Raw genomic sequence first — 20752 nt, forward strand, 5'->3', positions numbered from 1 at the left:
ATGTTCGGTGTAGGTGAGCGTTGTTGGGAAGGTGCAAGAGTTGGCAATGAATAAATCTCCTGCCGTATTCTAAAGTTCCTAAAGTTCTAAGCTGCACAAGCTCAGCCAGCAGCTTATTTCCACATTAAGCACTAACTCTTCAAATTTACCATTTCCTGACTAAAAAGGCAACATAGTAAAGACTTTGGTAAAAGGATGAACAGATTGCAAAAACAAACAAAACACTTCTCAAAGAGCCCACACACAACCCACAACCATTCCTTACACTACCCAGGAAGGTGGGGATATTTTTGCAGCTATGTTAAGATCAGCTGTTTATTACAGATAACATGACACCATCTGAGGAAACCTGGTCCTAAGTTCAAGCTTCTGAAAAAAGGAAACGTGAAACAAGTTCAGGAGAATTTTGTTAGACAATGAATAGCAGCACTAGTCTCGTGAACGCTGCCTCCACAAATTTTGGCATTCTGTATCAAACCAGTTTTCTAGTCCTTTTATTGTATTACTGCAGCTTGCGTGCTTCTAGATTTCTCGAGTTAACTATCAGAAATGAAGCAGATCCTTGAACAGGTGTTCAGAAAGAATATTTGTCATTTCTTAGAGAGTCTTAGTGCTTCCCAAATTCTTTGAATCCTGCTTAAGAATCTGATCTAGTAGTTTTGAGGGTCAAATCATGGTGAGTCAACATTCTTACTTTCCTTTTAAAGAGGAAAAATGCCCTTATCTCACAAAGATCAGAGAAGCAGTGTTCAAACGGGATGCTCATGTCAAGCGCAACTCATTATAGATTGTTGCTAGCTGCTGAGACCAGTAACATCTAGGAGAAAGAAAAGGATCCAAGCTTGGATTTAATCTGAAGCCTCTTCCACATGACTACACTGATGTCTTCTAGCCTTGAAAAAATCTTATCCTTCTCCCCAGATGCTTACTCCATGCATATGTGCACGCTCAGGTCTGTAGATTAACAAGGTTAGTCTTTAAACTTCAGTATTAGCAAGGTGCATTCAGATCTGGTTTGGCAGCTCTCCTCATCTGAGTCTAAGGAAGCTGATAATAAAAATTATACATCTGCCACTGAAAATTTAGTAGATGTACTTAAAACACATAATATATTTAATAAAATATGATATAATTAATTTTATTACCTTTTAACCTTGCTAGTAAATAGCCTAATCTTTTACAGGAGAATTATTCCTTAACAAAGAAATCTTAAAGAAAGAAAACAATTATTAAACCAAATTCAGCACAAAACTAGAGGCATTCCAAGTGACCTCCTGGTGGTGTAAATTTTAGGTTATTCATGTGAAAAGAGGTCACATTAACACTTACGTTTGTTACCAGTTCAAAGTACCTTTTTTAGGGTTATTAATCTCAAATGCTTGCAAAACAAGTGAAAAACTTAAAAGTACTGAAAATATTTATGTTAGACACTGTTGTTGCCATTTGCTTATCTTGGAATCTAAGAAATCCTGCAGCAACAAAGAATTTAACAGAAATTAACTAAAATGGTTGCATTTAAAGAACGGCAAGCGGACATCCACCCATTTCATTGAAATTAATTATGCCTCTTCAGTAAAGAGCATCTGTTTCATGAAACTAGGACAATGGCTGGGATGTAGTACAGCCTTTCACATCCAGCATTAACCAGATGACCCACGATGATCTGCAACAACGTAAGTCTGCCTCTGTTCAGCTAGCTGGTAACAGCTCTTCCATAATTCAGCTGTACTGACACCAACATTTAAAAACAAATAGTACATATTTTTGAAGTGACTTTAATTTACAGAGAGAAAAAAAAAAACCAAAACAAACAAACAAAACCCCACAAAAACACACAACATATTTTCAGGAGAAGTTTTCACTTTTCACTTCCAGACCACTTCAGCTGTTGCACTTAAGCTCTCTTTAGTTTTGCCCACTCTTTCTGATCAGATAGATAACTCATGCGTGGACACCTAATTTATTATTTTAAAGTGATGAAAAATAGCAAGTTTGTTAAAACATACATATTCAATAAATGCTGACTACACACCATATTTTTACTTAGATAATAGAAAAGTAGCCCGACTCTTTTCAAACTTCTGCACATTAATTTCTACTGACCACAATGGGTACTGCACTTTTGTACACTGTCATACATCTCACTCAAAACTCTGAATTTCAAGATGCGTTTTTAGCATTCTGCTACATCACTGCATAGTATGACAAATATTATAAATAGAAACCAAGACTGATGTCTAGACTTGGTTTAGTACAGTGATAGCATGATCTGATACTAAAAAATTTCCCTGAGAAGGAAGGGACATGTACTAACAAAAAGTTCAATGGTTGTGTTTGCAACCACCAGAGTAAGGAAAAAAAAAAAAAAAAAAAAAGACTGTACTGAAGATGAACTACACAAGACTAATGAGTTCAGCCATAGCCCCGTGATGTTTCTAGTTCCTGGACCTGTTTGGAGATGTCTACTTTCAGCCTCATAACATAGATATGCTATAAGCTGGTGAACTTTAACGACTCCAAAGATATACTTAATGTAGATTAAGACAGGCTCAACACAAGAGTAGCACAGAATAAAGAACTTTGCTTTACTTCATACTTTGCCTCATGGTTATTTTGGAATGAGAAGGCCCCAAAAGTGAAAGTGGTGAGAGATGTTTGCCAGCAGACCCGGCAATAAGACAAAACATTTAAGGGAGCAATAGTCACAATTTAGCCAACATTTTATATGGCTAAAAGCTTTATGTATTATATCACTTAACTGAACACATTTTAGTACTTGCACAATCTCAGCAGACTTTTTTTGGGGGCGTGGAGGAAGAGGTTTCCATTTGCTGGGGTCATCAGAAAATTTAACAGCATGCATAAGTGCAAACTGCAAAATAGTAGTACTTATTTGACATATCCATTCTGGGATGCAGGTGCTGACAAATAAGCATAGATAAAATGGTCCTGTTATACATATGAGGTTTCTGTACAGCAATTACTTAAGATATACAGTTTATGCACTCGGCAAATTGAAAAAAAATGCCAACACTTTTGTGTGACTGAATGACTCTTCACATACTGTGGCTGCACCTTTGAATTTTCAGAAACAGGTATACAGCATGCACATGGACTATACCTACAATTCAAACTGCAATTGCAAAAAAACTATAGACAACACACAAATAATTCTGTCGCAGTAATAAAATCTTGATTTTATCTGTCCATTGATACCAATGAAACTAAACAGAATTGCAAATAATACAGTCCCCCACAAACGAAGAGAGACAATCATCTTTGATTCAGTTTAGATAACTGGTTTCATGGCAGAAGAGCTGGACTTTATACTTTTATTTATTTTTAAGCGTTGCCAGCAACACTTTACGCACATTTAAAATTCTTCAGGGGTGGGGGGTGGTTGGCAAAAAAAGTCTGAACAACTTGTTTCCTGGATACTGGGAATATTTACATACAGTCAACTAAATAATTGAATTAGGTTCACCAAATAACATACAATAATTGCCTTATCTTATTGCTCATCTATTTTCAGTTTTGATATAGACAGATGTACACAAACACAATTCTGTGTCTATCGTATAATTTCCATTTAATTCGTTTGCAACATTATACACAGATAGAGGTTTTCAAGAGGCATTAATGATGACAAACATTATGAAGTAACTTGCAAAAAACCACATTTGTATCATTATCATAAGCCTGCATAGCCTTAGAGCTCAATTTAATTAGAATTGATGAACCACAGATAAAAAAGTTAAACCCACAGGTTCTGTGATCCCATTATCAGGGAAAAGAAGGGGACAGTACTCAGTTTACTCTAAATAGGGAAATATTTCCTTTAAATTACATATTTTCAGGGTTTTTTCCCCCGGAGTTGAACAGTAAGTTTAAATTCTCTATACATGTCTGTTTAGTTTTAATCTGAACTCTGAAGTATGAGTTGTCTAAAGTTGTACTGAAGAATCAAACCAAAGTCATACTCTATACTGAAGTTACACTAAAGAGTTTTGCTTTAACAATATTTGAGAGTGAACAGTTACAGTAACTGGGGCAACTGAAAAACTATGGAAACAAAGTGAAAGTCTTCGCTAAATATCAAAAGACTCTCTCTATGTTCGTTAAGTGCTGCAGCTGCAGCAAAAGCAGAGATATTGTTATGAAAAATAAGGTAATTCTCTACTGTACTCTTCTCTCAATCTATATCCCTTCCATAGGTGCAAGGGAAGTTAAGTTGTTCTTGTTGTCTAATTTTACTAAATTAGACAGTAATGTTTAGTGTTATCTCCATTATTCTCACCCAAATCCAAATAAGCCAAAGAAAAAAAGAAATTCCACAAAACTTTACTTTGTCTTATGTCTATGATAAGAAAAGTCTGAGTTGAAGTTTCAGAAGAGAGTGGGTTCCTCATGTTTTGGCCCAAGACAGATGATAATTCCATGTTTATTCAGATTTCCTCTTCCTGAGCTGATTTAGTACATTGAAAATATAAAGTCTTATGTCAGCATACTGACATAAGAAAAACAAAAAACCCCCTTAAAAACCTAGACAGCACAGGAAGAAGATATGAAAGAGCAGATTAAAAGAGAATAAAAGCTGAAAGTGGGATAGAAGGCACAGGAAACCTTGGAAATCAAAGAATGTTTAAGGAAAAAAAAAAAGTCATATTCTCACAAAAACCACGCAAAATATTTCATGGTTTCTTTACATAGTGGTATCTTATTGGCTTAGAAAAGTAACCTTATATATGGTGTTATCTTGCACTTTATGTATAAATTATTCATTGTAATGTAAGCTAAGGGGAAAAAAAAAAACCCTAGTGCTAATTTCAATAATTCCAAATAGAAAGGTTACCTAAAACTCAGTACCTAGTTCAGATCTCCCCCCATACCGGTAATACAAAAAAAAAAAAAACCACCAAGACAACAACCTAGCATTATTTTAATGTACTGAGACAGCAAAACTGAGCTTTACTGATGCTTTTGGAATCGTTGTGTTTCCCAGACACAGAAGAGGTGACAAAAAAATCAGCTTTACTGCTTATTTGCTCTGGTTTTGAAATAATAACAACCCTATCTTCCTCAGATCTGAGGATCAACTAACAACCACTTTCTAAAAATTATTTTGGAATGTTTTAGAAGCCACAAGACATTTTTCAGTGCAATCAGCTTAAATGAGATTCTTAATTAGCATCTGTAACTTAGAAAAGTCTCTCAGTAAGACACCAGTAGCTCTGACTAACACCTCGCCCCTTCACATGTTCATACTTCGCTGTTTAGAAAAGAGCGGGCTGGTGCAGAAAGACTTAGAAGTCATCCTTCGTTTATTTATTGGCAGCCCAGACCCATCTAGAATGCAGTATGAAAACTGTCAATTTTGTTTTGAATCAGAAGAACTGAAAAGTAGTAACTACGTGAAATAAATTCTCTCTCTCTCTCTCCAGCCAAATGCTTTGTTAGGAGGACACATACAGATAGGACTTGATTCAGGGGTCCAGCACTTTCCCGAAAAAGAGGAAAATACTGCAAAAAATGCAGTATTTGAAATATTCGTGAGTATGTGCTAATCCACAAGCCAAACTGCAAGTTGTGGGAGAAAGCAGAAACTTCTTAAGGTAGCTAGTTCAATAACTTTCAATGTATAACATGCATTCTGAAATCTTCTGCACACTTGTACCCAATTACAGTTAGTAACGCATAATCTATTAACACATCTCTTTTAAAAGCAAATAGTCTGCAAACCCACGCAAATTGAACCACTCTGATATACAATTCTGGAACAAGCAAATGCTAAGCACTGAATTAACTATGGCAGTGAGGTTTTATTAATAGTTTTTAATGGTACGCACCAAAAATTTTGCACAAAGTCTATTAACACATAGAGTATACTACTCAAACGTGGGGTTTGTTTCAGTGTTAAGAATACTTGAGTGTCAGGAATGAAAATGGATTTTAAAAATTATTTCTTTGTAAATTAGAGTTGTCGTGAGTTTCTTTCCAGTTTCCAAAAATAAATCAAAACACCTTTTGACACTTTTCAAACACTGGAACAACAACGACTACAGTTGTTACTCTTACAAAAATCAACATAAAATGAATTATTGCTTTTAATCCTGGTAGATATTAATTTGCAGTATTACGGGTATTATTTGTATATTTTACATAATCTCTAATCTGAGTCAAGTAAAAGCATTTTATGCTTACTCGTGAACAATAAAAAAGTATAAACCAAACTTTCTGCTTCAGATTCCTCTCTATGTTACAGCGCTTTAGAAGGAATAGGGGACAGAAACTGCAAGAAAAAGTGTTTTTGCACTCCCCCATTTATGACTATTAACAGCCACACCTCATTTTTTGAATAATTAATTACCTACTTAGAGCAAACACATTCATAAGTCTGACCTAGCTAGAGCACATTTTCATCACTTTTTCAGTACGGAAGTACATTTTCCCCTTATTTCTTTATCTTCCATAAGTTTTTTCAATACTCCTGTTTAAGCAGTGGTCAATGAGAGGCATTCTCTACCAAAGTGCTACATACTGAAGTTGGATTCTAATTAGACATGTATTATTCTGCTGCAACATTGAACACTGATATAACAAATCTATCTAGATCCCAGGCAGTTCATTATAATCTATTCACTATTTCCTATTACAGCATTAATGGCATTGAGACAAGAGAGTGATTAAAACTTTATATTTTTTGTAAATGGAAGAAAATTTAATAAATTGGTTTTCTTGCTTAATTAATTCTGCTTTATATACTGGTACTACACAGTTACAACAAATTTCTTCTAGCTATTATTGATGATCTCATTGTACCGTTTAGCAAATTAGTCCCAAAATGTTTAAGAAATTAGCAATGGAAAAGGATTCAAAGGTTCACGCATGCTAAACTGATCTGACCAAAGGATCCTGAATATACAGCCAAGTAAAGAGTCAAAAAAATTATTAGAATTCACTCTGAAGTCATTCAAACTGAGAATAAAAGGAAGTACATCACCATGCTGAATAAAACTAAGCCATTTGTTGGATGCAAAAAGTTCTTCTACATAACATAGAAAGTATTGTACTGTGCAGTTATTAGCTCTCAAAGTAGCATTCTTCAAACAACTAAAACAGCTAAATTCATTCTTGAAAAGTAGTAGCCTGGTGTTCTCAGTCCATACTTAAGAATTCAGCTAAGCTACAAAGATGAAAGAACAGCACCACCTAGTTCTCTATTTAAAAGTTTTCAAATATTATCATCGATTGATTTATTTTTGTAATCTATATTCACATATGCGTGTGTATTCTGCAATGAAATCTGTCACATTTCCATAGGAAATACTAACAAGTTTGGCAGGAGTTATCAAAGCATCTGACGTAGATGCTTCACAAGTGTATTCTGTGGGGAAAAAAAGAGAGGAAAAAAAAAGAAAAAAAAAGCTTGCATATGCAAGAATGCTAGAGACTTGTAATAACACAAATACTGTTCTGAGGCACCATAAACACTGAATGGATTGCTCATCTGTCCCTAATATTACTTGTGGGACTATTTCTCTAATTTAACTAAAACACTGTATTTGTGTTGATTCCCCCCTACAGTAGCCTGACACTTTATAGTATGTATATGTGTTCCAGATGCAAAAAATATATTCGTCACACAGACATCACAAGAGCCTCAGTAACACATTTAAAAACTATATATAGCTCATGCAAGTTGTTTCATATTTACTTTTCTACTCTGCAAATAGTAGAAACCTTTCAGAAAGGGGTAGATATTTTTGTTGTTAGTTGGACTGAAAAGTTTTCATGTCAAGAATTTCCCTGCTGGAGAATGAGAAATGTGCATTTGAACAACCCACAAGTTTACCATGACGCATCAGCAGCGCCCAAGCAGCTACCTACTCCTACCGTGCGGACACCTTAACCAAGTTTTACTAGCCTAGCTCCCTGCGTTCCGATTTGATAAGCACACAGCTCTCGACATGCTCGATTTTCTGAGATCTCCCTCACATCGACAGGACATAATAGCAGCGGAACTTTATTTCTGAAGACATCTTCTGCTTTGGCATTGATATTCATCAGTCAACTCCGATTTCTTATACTAATATACACCGTACTAGGTATTTTCTACACGGCTCTTAATTGAAATAAAGCACAAGTGACATTGATACTGTGACTCTTCTGAATAGCACTGCATTTTACATTGCGATAGCATGTCTTGTAACATTATAGAGAAAATGGGAGTTAACTGCACCTACAAAGCGTTTTAGCTGCATTTGAACAAAACGTTCCAATCAAATAATTAATTTACCTAACTTACAACAAGGAAAATGAAATGAAGCTACACTGAAATGATCTCATATTGCACACTCGCATCAATACGCTGAAGTTCACCTAAATCTCTGTTTTTCATATGGTAGCTTTTGAAGTATTTTCAGTATTTTTCAGAATTTGACCCTTCCTATTAATGCCTGTAAGAAGTCTTCCATGCTGTACTGATGGGAAAAAAAAAAAAAAATGAATCAGGTTCTCAACAGACAAAAGAGACTAAAGCCTTATGCCTACCTCACTAAAAAGCTTCTGCAACCGGTGCTCGTAGCAGGAGTGAGGCCCCAGTGCCAGGGACTGACTTCCGCTGACCCCCCATCTCATGTCTGTTAGTGCGGAAGTTAGAGAGAAGTATGGGAAAGGAAAGAAAAATATAATAATAAAAAAATAAATAATCTAAACCTCCTATTCACAACGATCTCAGGCATTTTTCTCCTCCAAGGCAGAGGAGGGTGTCCTCTTATAGCTTCCACAGAATGCACTTATCCTAAAACCTTTACGTGTCGCATTTCATTTCCCTGGGGAAAGAACGAGGTGGAGAGTCATAGCAGGAGAAAGATGAAAAGGTATGCTGTATCCTGCAAACCTGAAGTCATATCGTCTTTTGTTCCAGTATAATCTTCATATATGTCTTAGTCTTTCACGCCAAAGGCTTTTGCGGTAACTCCGGAGGGGATGTTTTATTCCTAGAGAAAATAAGCTGCCCCGTTGCTGTCCCCCCTCTATCCACCCGTCCACGTATCATCCATGAAGGCCACTTAGGTGTTGGCATGGCACCGCTCACTTGTTGCCCAGCTGACACATTAATGTAAACAGCATATGTAGGACCCAAATTTGAGGCCTTTATCCTCACAATCTTAAGAAGGGAAATCCCTTCATGCATACAGAGTAGGGGCTGTTGCTGTTTCCCCACTTCACGTCTTGCAGCAGCAAACAGAAGAAACAAAAGTTTAGTTTTCTTGACAGGTACCCTAGCCAGACACAGCCTGCAGGGAGATTATTCCGCATTTATTTGTGACTAGCTAAAGTCACCTATTTTGGAATTTCTTTCTGAAGATATTTCCTTTCTAGAAATTCAAATAACAGGAGTTTTTAATGTCCAATTAAAAAAAAAAAAAAGCCTATGATATTAACAATTCATTAAACAGCAAATTTTTATTGTAAATCCCAACAGGAAAACAGATTTCAGTAGTCCAATGATATAGACTGCTGAATCTGTTTTCCTGTTGAGATTTACACTGTATTTCAGTTTCCAATAAGCATAATCTAATGAACATTAAATGCATCTGCACTTCCAAATCCTGCAATACAGATGTCACAGTAAATTATGAACACCCCTTATAGAACATGTTCAACTGCCTTCTTTATCCAGATTTCCTGTTACTCCATTTTGCATCAGATTAGGAAAAAATTGTAGGTTCGTAGAACAGAAGTATCACTTGCTTTTCTAACAGACAAAAGCAAATCTGCACAAGATCTGATTAATTCTTTTTCTAAAAATCCAAAGATAGCTTGTGAAATTCTGCAATTGCATTACTTTAAAAGACACCCTCCCCCCCAAGTACTGCTTACACAAAATGTATAAAAGCCTATTCACTTAAAACAATCTTAATTTCCAAGCTATTTTGAAATTACATTAATCTTGTATGTTAAAAATATATGGGGCGTTTGTTTTTTATTTATAATAGGCAAAAGTTTCAATGGCTTATAGACTTATATGGGATATTCACATATGTTTATTGATTACACACCTTCCCCAACACCTCCAAAATTCACAATTCAGAATACAGCAAAGCAATAATGATTTAAAGTTTGCAAAACAAAGATGACTTAAGAAGCAGAAAACTTTTTCACTTTAGTCTGATCCAATTCTAAAACCCAAACTTATTTTTGTGTGGAAAATACTGAAATTATGTGAGCTCTGGACCACTCCTTAAAGAGTGAATGAGACTTATTCAGTCTAAGAACAGCATACATTTTGCATTTTACATACACAAAAAAAAAAAAAGCAGCATTAACCAGAAGTTTGCAACTGACAAACTATATTTAAGAAGAGAGAGATGCCAAATACTTGGCAAAAAATTCCAAATAAAGTAAGAAGAATGTTCTGAAGAAGCTGGGCAAATAGTCAAGGTGCTAGCCCATACTTAATTTACTTATATATTACTTGTGTTCAAATACACATCATCTTGATTATGTTTATATAAGCAGCAGTCAAGACACATCCCAAGACTGTAGCACGTTAGATTCAGGACTCCAGCCTTCAGAGAAAGCACAACCTATAAAGCTAATTCACTGCTAATTTGTTTTCAAAGCAAAAGATGCGACACACTGTTTTTTAATATGTAATGTCCCAGTAGTTGTCAGACTTGCTATTTAAGTCCTGAAAAGCTCCTCCATGTTATGTTTTGCCAACTTTGCTACAATTGGTTTTAATTTAAAATTGAAGGTATTACCTTTAGACTGTACAGATATCATTTTTCATTAACCAAAGTGATCATTAAACAAGATGGTACTTACAGCTTCCTCTGTATTAGTCCAAATCTCACCTATTTTTCATAGTGTTACAAGGCCACACTATACAAGCCTGGAGACATCGATAACATTATTAGAAATATGCAAGTGCAATGAAAAAGTTAAACAATGGTAAAGTTAAGAGGAAACTCCAATGTCATGTCTACTCTAATGAACAAGATATTTCACATGTCACTTAAACTCATGAAAAATTGCAATGTTAGTTTAAGGGTTCCTCCAAACATACAGAAAAGAAGTTCCCTCATTTTCATTACTACTATTTTAGATGTCAAGAAAAAAATTCATGTAAAGGAAATACTACAGTGTATTCCTATATATTATACCATTTTATGACCTGTCATGGATTTGAGACACACTGTTAATTCTTAAGTAGTAATCAGTTTAGTGGCTAATACCTCTAGTCATTGTGTTTATTTTCCAATTTGCAAACAGCTGCAGTTGGACTTTTTTTATTTTTGAAGATATAAAAAATTTCTTTTAGTTGATCACCTGGAGTGCGAATAAGTGTTTTCAGATATCAAACAAAGTTTTACTTTTCCTGTATAAACTGTGCAAACCAATGGAGACTTCTCCACTGTTCTTCAATTTACATCCATCAACACATCACAATGAAGCACCAACTAGCATGCCAAGATTGAAGCTTCACATGTAAAAAAAAAAATACTAACGCTCAGGGAATAAGAAACAAAAAAAGCCTTTGAAAGGAATAAATATAAGATGAGCTTGACACTGGAGCATATTTCATACAATCTTTTAATTAAAAGAAATTTTTAATATTAAACTCCAGCTTGATTTTGTCTGTACCATCTCATTGCTTTTGCTTGATATTTTGTTACAGAAAAAAAATCAGTACATAACAAATTTGTATTGCAAAGTAACATATATTTTTCAGTAGCAAATTCAATAACCTTAAACGCTACATAATTCTAAAAATTGATTGCTTCTGCTTTAACTAGTATGGCTTTTCCCGTCATTAGGGACTAACCAGAACAGCCTTCCTGCCTCATAGCACAGTAGGAATAAAAGCAGGTCAAGTTACACTGTTAATCCAGCAGATGTAGGTCAGTTTGGGATAAATATCGGAACAAATGGAAAATACCAAAGCGCCTACTACAACTGCTGCTGTGAAGTAATTTGGCCTTATTCTCTTCAGAGCTGTCAGTCAGTCGCAGTTGTGGAGTTTCCAGTGTTGAACTTTGAAAAGCCAGAGTTTTTAAGACAGATGGGTCAGTATAGCTGTGCTGGCCTGTTCAGCTTCTGCCAGAAGTGACAATAACGCAATGCGTTATATATTGATGATATCCAGGAAGGCCTAACTATTTTCACACGTGGTTACAAATTATTTCTGCATGTAATAGCATACTCAGGTTACCTTAGCTAAGATTTGGCAATTGAATTACCGTGATTAGAATCGTTTGACTAACATTGTGGTATATAAGTAGTTTAAAACATAACCAGAATATTTCACCTCTAACATAAGAAAACAGTCTCTCTCGTACTATCCTTCCCATTCAACAAAGAAAAAGACAGGTAGTCAACAAACTGTTTAGAGAAAGGTGATGACAGAGGGAATATCAAAGCTATGCAAACAACCACTATACATACACACTGTTTTACAAATTACCTAAACCTTGCCAAGTCCATTCACAGAACAAAGAACAAGCTGGAGAGGAGTTCAGTAATATATCTCTATGTGAACAAAACTTTATATATGTATGTATGTATACACACAGAGAGAAACCTTCAGCTTTGAGAGAGCTTTAGGGATTCATACTGAGAAACGCAGACTATACACTAATTATTTTCCCACAACTGAAGAGCAGCTGCTTATGGACAGTTAATATTCTTTAACGGCTATGTAAGAAAAAAGGAGAATCCTAAATTGAGTATTACAAAATAGAAAAAAAGTTAAATTTATGAACTTATAGTAATGTAAATCTATACTAACAGTGATTCATTGCTACTTAAAACATAAAAGCATACACTCTCCCAGAGACATTTGATTAAGCTAGAAAGCAGTAAATACAACTCAATTCATGGTTAGGAAGAAATGGTCTTTCCCTCAAAAATCCCGAACTTGTCAGACAGCAAAACCACTCCTGAATAAGGCTTTTGTTTGCAAACAAAAGGATGGCAAAGGATGCAAGTATGATTTTATTTTTCACGCTTACAGATGTTAGGGCAAGGAGATAGGACAATAGATAGGTAGATGTTGTTAAAGGAAGAAACAGGGAGTCTTCCAGTCCATCTACAACAAAAAAATAACTACCTACGTCTTTCACTAAATCCTTTTGGCTTGTTCCAAGCTCTCCGTGTTAGAAAGTCCTACAGACAAACCATTAGTATTAAAAGAGAGCACTACAAAATGCAATAGACAGCTTTCAGTGTTAGCTGTTTTGTCATTGAAATAAACGTTCTCTACTTCTTCCTCTCTCCCCTTAAAATCCTATTATGGTAGTGTCCTATGTATTGACATTTAAAGCCCCCATCCTGAGCTTATAATGCATGAACACAGGAGAAATTGTAAACATTCAGACTTTGTCTTTCATTTTCATTCATAAAATGAAGGGAAGAGATACCCTCATAGAAAAAAAAAATAAAATAAATAACAAGCCATCACACACAAAATACCACAAACAAAACCCCACGACTTTAAGAACCCTTGTAAATATACCCACATTATTTTTTCAAAATACTCAATCCCTTTCAAAATGTTTTCATTATGTAGAAACATAAGTTGTTCAAGGACAGATTCCCAAGAGAAATCATGATTTTACAAGTTACTCCTTGGCACTGGAATTTGGTATTTTCCTTTGTTCCTTTCAAACACACCTCAAAATCTCCTTGGGAAGAAGGGATATGCTCATTAAGATCATACTTAATATTGATGCAATCCCAGAGGAGACACCTACTAAACTATGTCTAATAGTTTTACCATTCCACATTTGTTTTGGAATGTGTATTTCAAAAAGGACGTCAGTGGCATTCTCTCTAGAGAAGACCCTCCATTGTTTTGAGAGTGTCTAACAGAATTAGCCCGTCGTCAGATTCGTGTTTTAAAACAAAATTGAAGAATTTCTTCTTTCTCTTGGAGAAGGCATTAAGAGGACAATGAAAGCAACTTCTATTTCTACTTTTTAAATATTAGATGAAGAGGGAATCATCATTCTAACACAGTCAACCACACTCTGGTTATACTGCTGTTCTCTTGGCAACTACCCGATATCCATGTCTTTACCATAGTTGTTATCAGATACTTAATCGCCATTTGTGATGCATAAGTTAAAAAAAAAAAAAAACCAAAACCACTCCAACTCAAAATCCAATCTTAACTTTAGATAGCAATATTAAAAGATTAATTCTTTGGTGGAAAGACTAAGGGTAATCATATTCAACACATTTTGTCAATAGTAGGATCAGGCTAGAGTGATGGGAAAGCTAGTTATGAGAACTAAGGCTTCTATAATAGAAAACTAAGGCTTAAAAACATTTATAGTACATTATAATGGAATTGTAACCAAGAATTAAGTAAATTTAAAATATTTCTGAAATAAAAAAAATATATAAAAAGAGAACTACCAAGAAAGTAGACAAGAAAAATGTATTTGTTACAATGGAGGTGCTTCTCTTGACCAACATTTCCATTGAGTTACTTCTTCAGTGAGAAACTGAAGAAAACAGAAAACTGTTTACTGTTGAATTGATAGAAACTTGATAAATATTTTGAGTGTAAGAAAGATAAATATTATGACAGTGAGTGATACTTATTCATGTATTCCTCAGGGAAGTGGTGTGAGGTCATCAATGGAAATTTTACTTCATGTTCTAAAACTGAACATGAACTGCTATATGATGACTATCAATAAAAATACATGAAGAAATCAAGCAAAAGAATTCATAAACTGTGAAGTAACCTGAGAACTAAGCAGCTAATAAGCCTACCAAGCCTTGGTTAGATTGACGGAAGTCATATAAAGACAGTCACCATCAAGTAGAGTAACACATTTTATGTTTCAACTCGTGTGTAAAATAAAGATTGTGTCAAAATAAAATAAAGATTGTGTCAAAACTACTGTCTTCCATTCTGTAATTGTCCATACCTTCACAGAACTTAGAGAATTACAACAATATGCTTTTGACTTGCTGTACACCGTATCAGCGTAACAACGTTTAGCTGTCAAGACAATCCCCATGCATACAGCATTGAGTTGCCAAGATTTTGCTAACAGAAATCCTACTGAAAATTAAAACCAGAATCTAGGTACAAAAGATATTGAGTAATATATGACAATTTTGTCTTAAATTAGCTTCGATGATCTGAGAAGTAGCCATTTGCATATTTGCTATTTTTTTTAATTCTACTTGTAATTGATCTGAGCTTGTGAGAAAAAAAAAAAAAGTCTCACCCGTAAGCAATTATCTGTCTTCACTGATTTGTTGCATCAGCGATCACAGTTTCAGACAAATTAAAGTGTCCCTACATTATTTTCATTAGTAGACAGGTTGCAAGCATTTGAAGTGTCTGAAGAAACCATATTGAAAAGATTTGCCCGGTGCCGGCAGAGAACTGGAAGTGGATCACTTGCTACCACACGCAGCACTATCCGGTGTCTTCTCAGAAGCAGAGCACATTAAGGCATTAGATGCCATTTGCATTATCACACAGCAGGGGGCTACAGCAGCTACAATTCCAGGATAATCTTAACCCGCATCTGTATACTACAAATCCAACAAAACTATTTTTAAGATTGATGTCTCACGTGATAACTCTTTACAACAAAGAGCTTACTTGTCAGGTTACAGAAAAACAGCTCAGATGATGTACTTGAGTTATTCCAAATATATGCTGTCCTCCGACTGTTAAATTTTGTCTATGGAAGGCTAAATTCATGAAGCAGAAAAAACAATCAGAATGAAACAAAAATGTAAGGCTGACTCTAAACATTAACCCCTTGGGACATAGTTTAAGTACTCCACAATTATTACAGCACGCAAGCTAAGAACAACAGCGGCCAGCGATCCTACTATTTTCACAGCAAACGCTGGAGAGGGCAGAGCAGACTAATACCATACCCGATCTCAGCTGACAAACCGCTTCTCAGCTCAATATGTTATTACTCACTCTTCCACCTCCATCGCTCCCCTTTCACAGCAAGCAGTTGACACTGGGCTCTTTTACTTCTTGTTTGCCTCCTTTCCAAAGGGACTGCTTGCTGTTAATGCTATTCCATGCACAAGCTGAGAAGCATTATTCTATGTCCTCTTCCCTCAGCTGATGCTTCATCAATACTCAGGACAGATTCCTTTAGCAAGTCTCTCCACAGATCACGCCAGAAAGGCACGCTTCCATACAGGACACACATCAGCTCGACTCTTTGTCACCTTGTCTTTAAACTTAATTAACTTCAGTTTCACTAAAAGGAACCATCCTTAGTTACAATCCAGAAGCGCTTCGAATCCTCAGAACAAAGATCTTATTCACGTACAGAGCTGACGAAAAACCTGCGTATCCCGTGGCCCACAAACAGAAAAATGGAGGAATTTAACAAATCCATTGAGCCATTTCACAACCCAGTTTGGGGAAGCAAAGCAAGCCAATGGGAAAAACTACTTTTAAATGCAGGTATAAAGCTGCCAGCAAGAAATGTGTCTAATATGGTAACCGTGTCTGCTAGTTGTGCCAAAAAAAAAATGGCAGAAACTGAGAAAACATCGGTTTTGAAGTAGCACTATAAGGCGGACCAAAAGAATTTGATAGTCTGTTAGATACAGTCACTATTCAGGACACTCTTCTCCTAGACAATATTTACTCTTCCTCTTTATTCTCCTTTCCCTTTGGAAAAAAGGGTAGTAGAAATTATTTGCTCTGACTCCTGTCTGAGGGTTATAGGTTCTTTATATCCTCCCCTTTTCCTTTTAATAATAGTGCCCAGCAAAAGTGCCTCCTGAAACAGCTGGAAAAAATAATTGTGTGCGAAAGTGAAAAGAGGGAAGTGTTTTATACACATGGAGGGCAAGCTGGGTAACATGTTAAGCATTGCTTTTCCCCATCTGCAAGGACAGGCCCAATCTGGGTTTTTTTCACAGAGTCACAATCAGATTTGTATTACACCCCTTTTCTTGCAACATGTTTTTTACCTGATGCAGTTCACAGAGTTACATTTTGCCTGGCACACTCCCTAAACTGCTGTGAAAGACATCACTGTTTTTAATCACTGGTTTACTCTCAAAACTGCGATGCACTGAATGCAGCTGATTGCATCTTAGGAAAGATCAAATCCTCCTCCTCCAGCAGCAGCCCCGATTTTATTGGTGACAGAAAGTCAGTCCAGACGTTTCCCCCACACACCCCCCTCCTTCGCAGGGCAATGAATTGACAATTCACAGGGAAATGTAAAAGGCAGAGAGGAGCCAACCCCCAGGTGCAGCCCGCCACACATGCCCCAATAAATAATCTTGTATAGCACCAACACAGCAGCTCCTTGTGCAGTGACGTACAGGGCAACTCATAAACATTGGTAAAGAATACAAATAATCTGCCCGATGAAACTGTCCTTCGCAGTTGCCAAGCGCACTCCCCCTTCCCTTCATTCTCGCCTCCACGACCGGTAACTTCCTCGGGAGGTGGAGCGGGGGCACGGGGAGGTTTCTGGCCGATGGCGGCGGGGGGGCGGGGGGAAGAGGGATGGGGTTCGTGCGTTTCGGGCACTCGGGCGGCTGCCCCTGCTCCCGCTACGGGCTACCAGCCGCTGCTCCCTCCGGAGATCGGCCGGCACATGACGCAGCCGAGGGAAACGCGAAATACATTAAACTTGACGCGAAATGGCACGGCCGAGGCGAGAGAGAGGGGGGGGGGAAGAAAAAAAATTCTTACAAGGTCACTTAGTTTAATCGTCTCTTCGCTTGTCCCTCCCAAACTGAAACACCCCGCACGCCGAGCGAGGGAAGGGCGGCGAGCCGCCCCGCCGTCCCCCCGCAGCCGCCCTGAGGACTGGGCGCCCGCCAGCGAGTGCCTGCTCGGTGGCTCCCTGACCCCGTTTCCACCCGCCGGGGACCGCCGGGGCGCGGTGCCGGGGCCGCCGCTGCCGCCTTCCGCGACCCTCACGCCCGACCGCTGCCTCCCCCCGCCCCGCCCCACCCCACCCGGGCCCCGCAGGACGGCGGGGGCGTGAGGGGGGGCGGGGGGAGCTGCGCCGCCATCCCGCCACCGCTGAAGGGGCAAACTCTCGGCGGCAGCGCAGCGCGGCGGGCTTGGCTGCCGTCTCGCCTCCCCCCAAAGCGGGGCGGGGGGGGGGGGGGTGTCTGGGGGAAGGTCTCCCGCAGGCAGACGCGGCGGTCACCGGCACGATAGCAGCGTGCCGCGGGTTTCCCTCCGCGGCGGGCGCTACACTTGACTTGGACGGATAGCGTTAATTAGGGGGAGCGGCGGCGGCGGTGCGGCGGGCGAGAAGGCGGCGGTGGGGAGGAGGGAGAGAGGAATACATCCAGTGTGGAAACTAGCTGCAGGATGAGCCGCCTGGAGCAGGATGGTGAAGGGATCCGCTTCTGAACCCCCGGCTCATCCGATTACCCTACCTATGTATTTTATACCTCACATACAGACACGCATTGGCGGCGGGAGCGAGGCACGGAACCCCCACCGCCACCCCCCCGTCTCCCCGCCGGGGAGGCACGGCTGGAGCCCGCACGTTTCCCCGGGATGTTGTTGCAGCGCACACGCTGCCGCTGCAGCGGCTGCACTCGCACTTTCGGGGGCACGTTTGCGGCGGGCGAGCGGGGAGGTGACGGGGAGTTGAAGGGGTGGCTGCGGGGGTTTGCGAGCGACTGGCGGCGGGGAGGGGGGTCGGAGGTGGGGGGAGCGCGGAGGGCGAACGAGGGCGGGAAGAGGCTGACGGGGGAAGGGCAGGAAGGGTTAACAACCGTGCGGCGCTTTAGCACTGGATAGCGCTACCCGAGCGGGAGGCTGGGGGCGCCCGGGGAGGAGAGGGCGGCGGAAGGGGGGGAAGCCGGTAGAGGGGCGAGGGAGGGAGCAGGTCAAGAGCGGGGCGTCGGGGAGGCCGAGCGGCGGGGGGGGGAGGGGCGGGCAGGGGGCCGGGGATGCCCCGGGCCGCCGCGGTGCCCCCCGGGGTCCCTCCCTCCCTCCCCGCGCGCGGGGCAGGGGTGGGGAGGAGGCGGTACCTTGTACGAGGATCCCGCAGAGGCTGTAGAAGCGCAGGAGCGCGCCGGGCTTCAGCCGCATCCTGGGGGCTCCCCTCGGGCTGGGTGGGCGCCAGGCACGCAGATCCGCAGCCTCCCGCCGCTCCGCTCTCCGGGCGCTTCCTTCCCCCCGCAGGAGCCGCCGCCGCCGCCGCCTCCGCCGCAGTGTCTCCCTCGCTGTATCCAGTGGGGTGAGGAGGAGGAGGAGGAGGACCAGGGTCGCGGGGGTGGATTGGGGAGGGAGGAGGAGGACGAGGAGGGGGGAGCGGCTCTCTCGGCTGGCTCGGGCGCTGCTGGGCAGGTTCAGGTTTCCCCCGCGGAGCGGTGCCGGGTGCCCCCGCTGGCTTCCCTTGTTCCTACCGGCGTGTCTGTCCGCCCGTCCGTCCGCTCTCCTGTCCCGTCCCGTCCCGCTGCCGGGCGGAGGCGGTGGCGGGGGGGGGGGGGGGGGGGCTGCGCTGGCGCCGCGGCGCGCGGGGAGGCTGCTCCGCTCCCAGCCGCTTCCCAGCTCGAGACACAAGGGCAATCTCCGCTTGCGAGGCTCCCCTGGCCTCGCCCCGCCCCCAGCGTCCGCTCCGCCCCTTTCTGGCGGGAGCCACGCCCCTGGTCACGCCTCCGGGGCCACACCCCGGCCCTCCCTGTGCCGTGGGCACGCCCCTGCCGCCCACTTGGCCACACCTCCATCGGCACGACACGCCCCTCGGGCCCCGGGCCGCCCCCTCAGGTGGGTTTGTGACTGGCATCGGCGGCTCTCCAATAGAAAGTCCCCGGGTTCGGCCGGACGGCCAATGAGGCGGTGACAGAGGAGGTGCGAGACGCCAGGTTACAAAACAAACGGGCGTTTCTCAGAGTCTTCAGTCGCGAGCGAGGTGCCAGACCCTACCTCCTCCGCCGCTGAGTGGCAGCCGGCTCGGGCCAATCGCGAGGAGACTCCGCTCCCCGGCGGCTCTCCAGCCAATGGGCGGTGAGCGACAGAGGGGCGGGGGCGGGCGGCGGGGCGCTGTCCATACCCGGTCCTGAAGTGGCGGCCGGCGGCTCACGCGGCGAGGCGCGGGGCTGGCCGGCAGCGGCAGCGGGCGCCTGAGGAGAGGCGGCGCCGCACCGGGGCAGAGCGCGCCGGGCGGCGGGGCGAGGGCGGCGTTCCCGGCTGCCACACTGGCGCCGCGGGGCGGCGGGGGAGCCCAGCCGCTCGGGGAAGTAGCGGCAGGTGTCCCTCGCCGCACGCCCCGGCCCTCAGCGCCCCGGGCACCGGCTGCGGCGCGACCGCTAACGCCCGATAGCCCTGCGCGGGCGGGGCGGGAGAGCCCCAGGGGCGGCAGGGTCCGGAGCCCGCAGGCAGGCGGGGAGGGGCGGTGGGGGCGAGGCGCACCGACGGCGGGGCAGTGGGATCGGGACGCCAGCGCGAATCCAGCGTCTCCGCCGGCTGCCGCGGCGGCGCGAGTAACTTGCAGGGGACGGAGCGGGGGGTGCTCGGGCCGCACCGCCAGGGCCGGCGCCTCGGCCGCCCTTCTCAGACTGCAGGCCGCCGCCGGCCGGCTCCTCCGCATCGCCGGCAGGGAAAAAAGGGGGGAAGTACCCGCGAGCTGGGGCCGGGGCCAGAGGCTGTGGGAAGGAGTCTTCCGGGTTGCTCCCGGTCCTTGCAAGGGAGGTGTAAAGCGCCTTCTCCTCCCTCCGCTTTTCCTCCCGTCCGTCTCCCTGAAAGCAGCGGATG

At 41.9% G+C, this 20752-nt stretch overlaps 1 protein-coding gene and 1 long non-coding RNA gene across 6 annotated transcripts in view; one reads left to right on the forward strand and one right to left on the reverse strand.

Annotated features, from left to right (window-relative positions):
- The window catches only part of CADM2 (cell adhesion molecule 2), a 687808-nt gene extending 668190 nt beyond the window's left edge, over positions 1-19618 (reverse strand). For 3 of the 5 annotated variants that reach the window (XM_054811045.1, XM_054811018.1, XM_054811009.1), the window contains exon 1: positions 19027-19606. In XM_054811045.1, the coding sequence (XP_054667020.1) occupies positions 19027-19087 (61 nt within the window). In that variant the 5' untranslated portion in view covers positions 19088-19606. Of the gene's footprint in view, positions 1-19026 lie in introns of all 5 variants that reach the window. The other 2 variants (XM_054811026.1, XM_054811034.1) reach the window with 2 other exon arrangements.
- A 287-nt stretch (positions 19619-19905) lies between these two features.
- LOC129198948 (uncharacterized) overlaps positions 19906-20752 on the forward strand; it is a 44172-nt gene continuing 43325 nt past the window's right edge. The window contains exon 1 of the long non-coding RNA XR_008574555.1: positions 19906-20005. This is a non-coding gene — a long non-coding RNA (uncharacterized LOC129198948). The remainder of the gene's footprint in view (positions 20006-20752) is intronic.

Source organism: Grus americana, chromosome 1 (assembly GCF_028858705.1).
Source record: "Grus americana isolate bGruAme1 chromosome 1, bGruAme1.mat, whole genome shotgun sequence".
NCBI classification, from domain to species: domain Eukaryota; kingdom Metazoa; phylum Chordata; class Aves; order Gruiformes; family Gruidae; genus Grus; species Grus americana.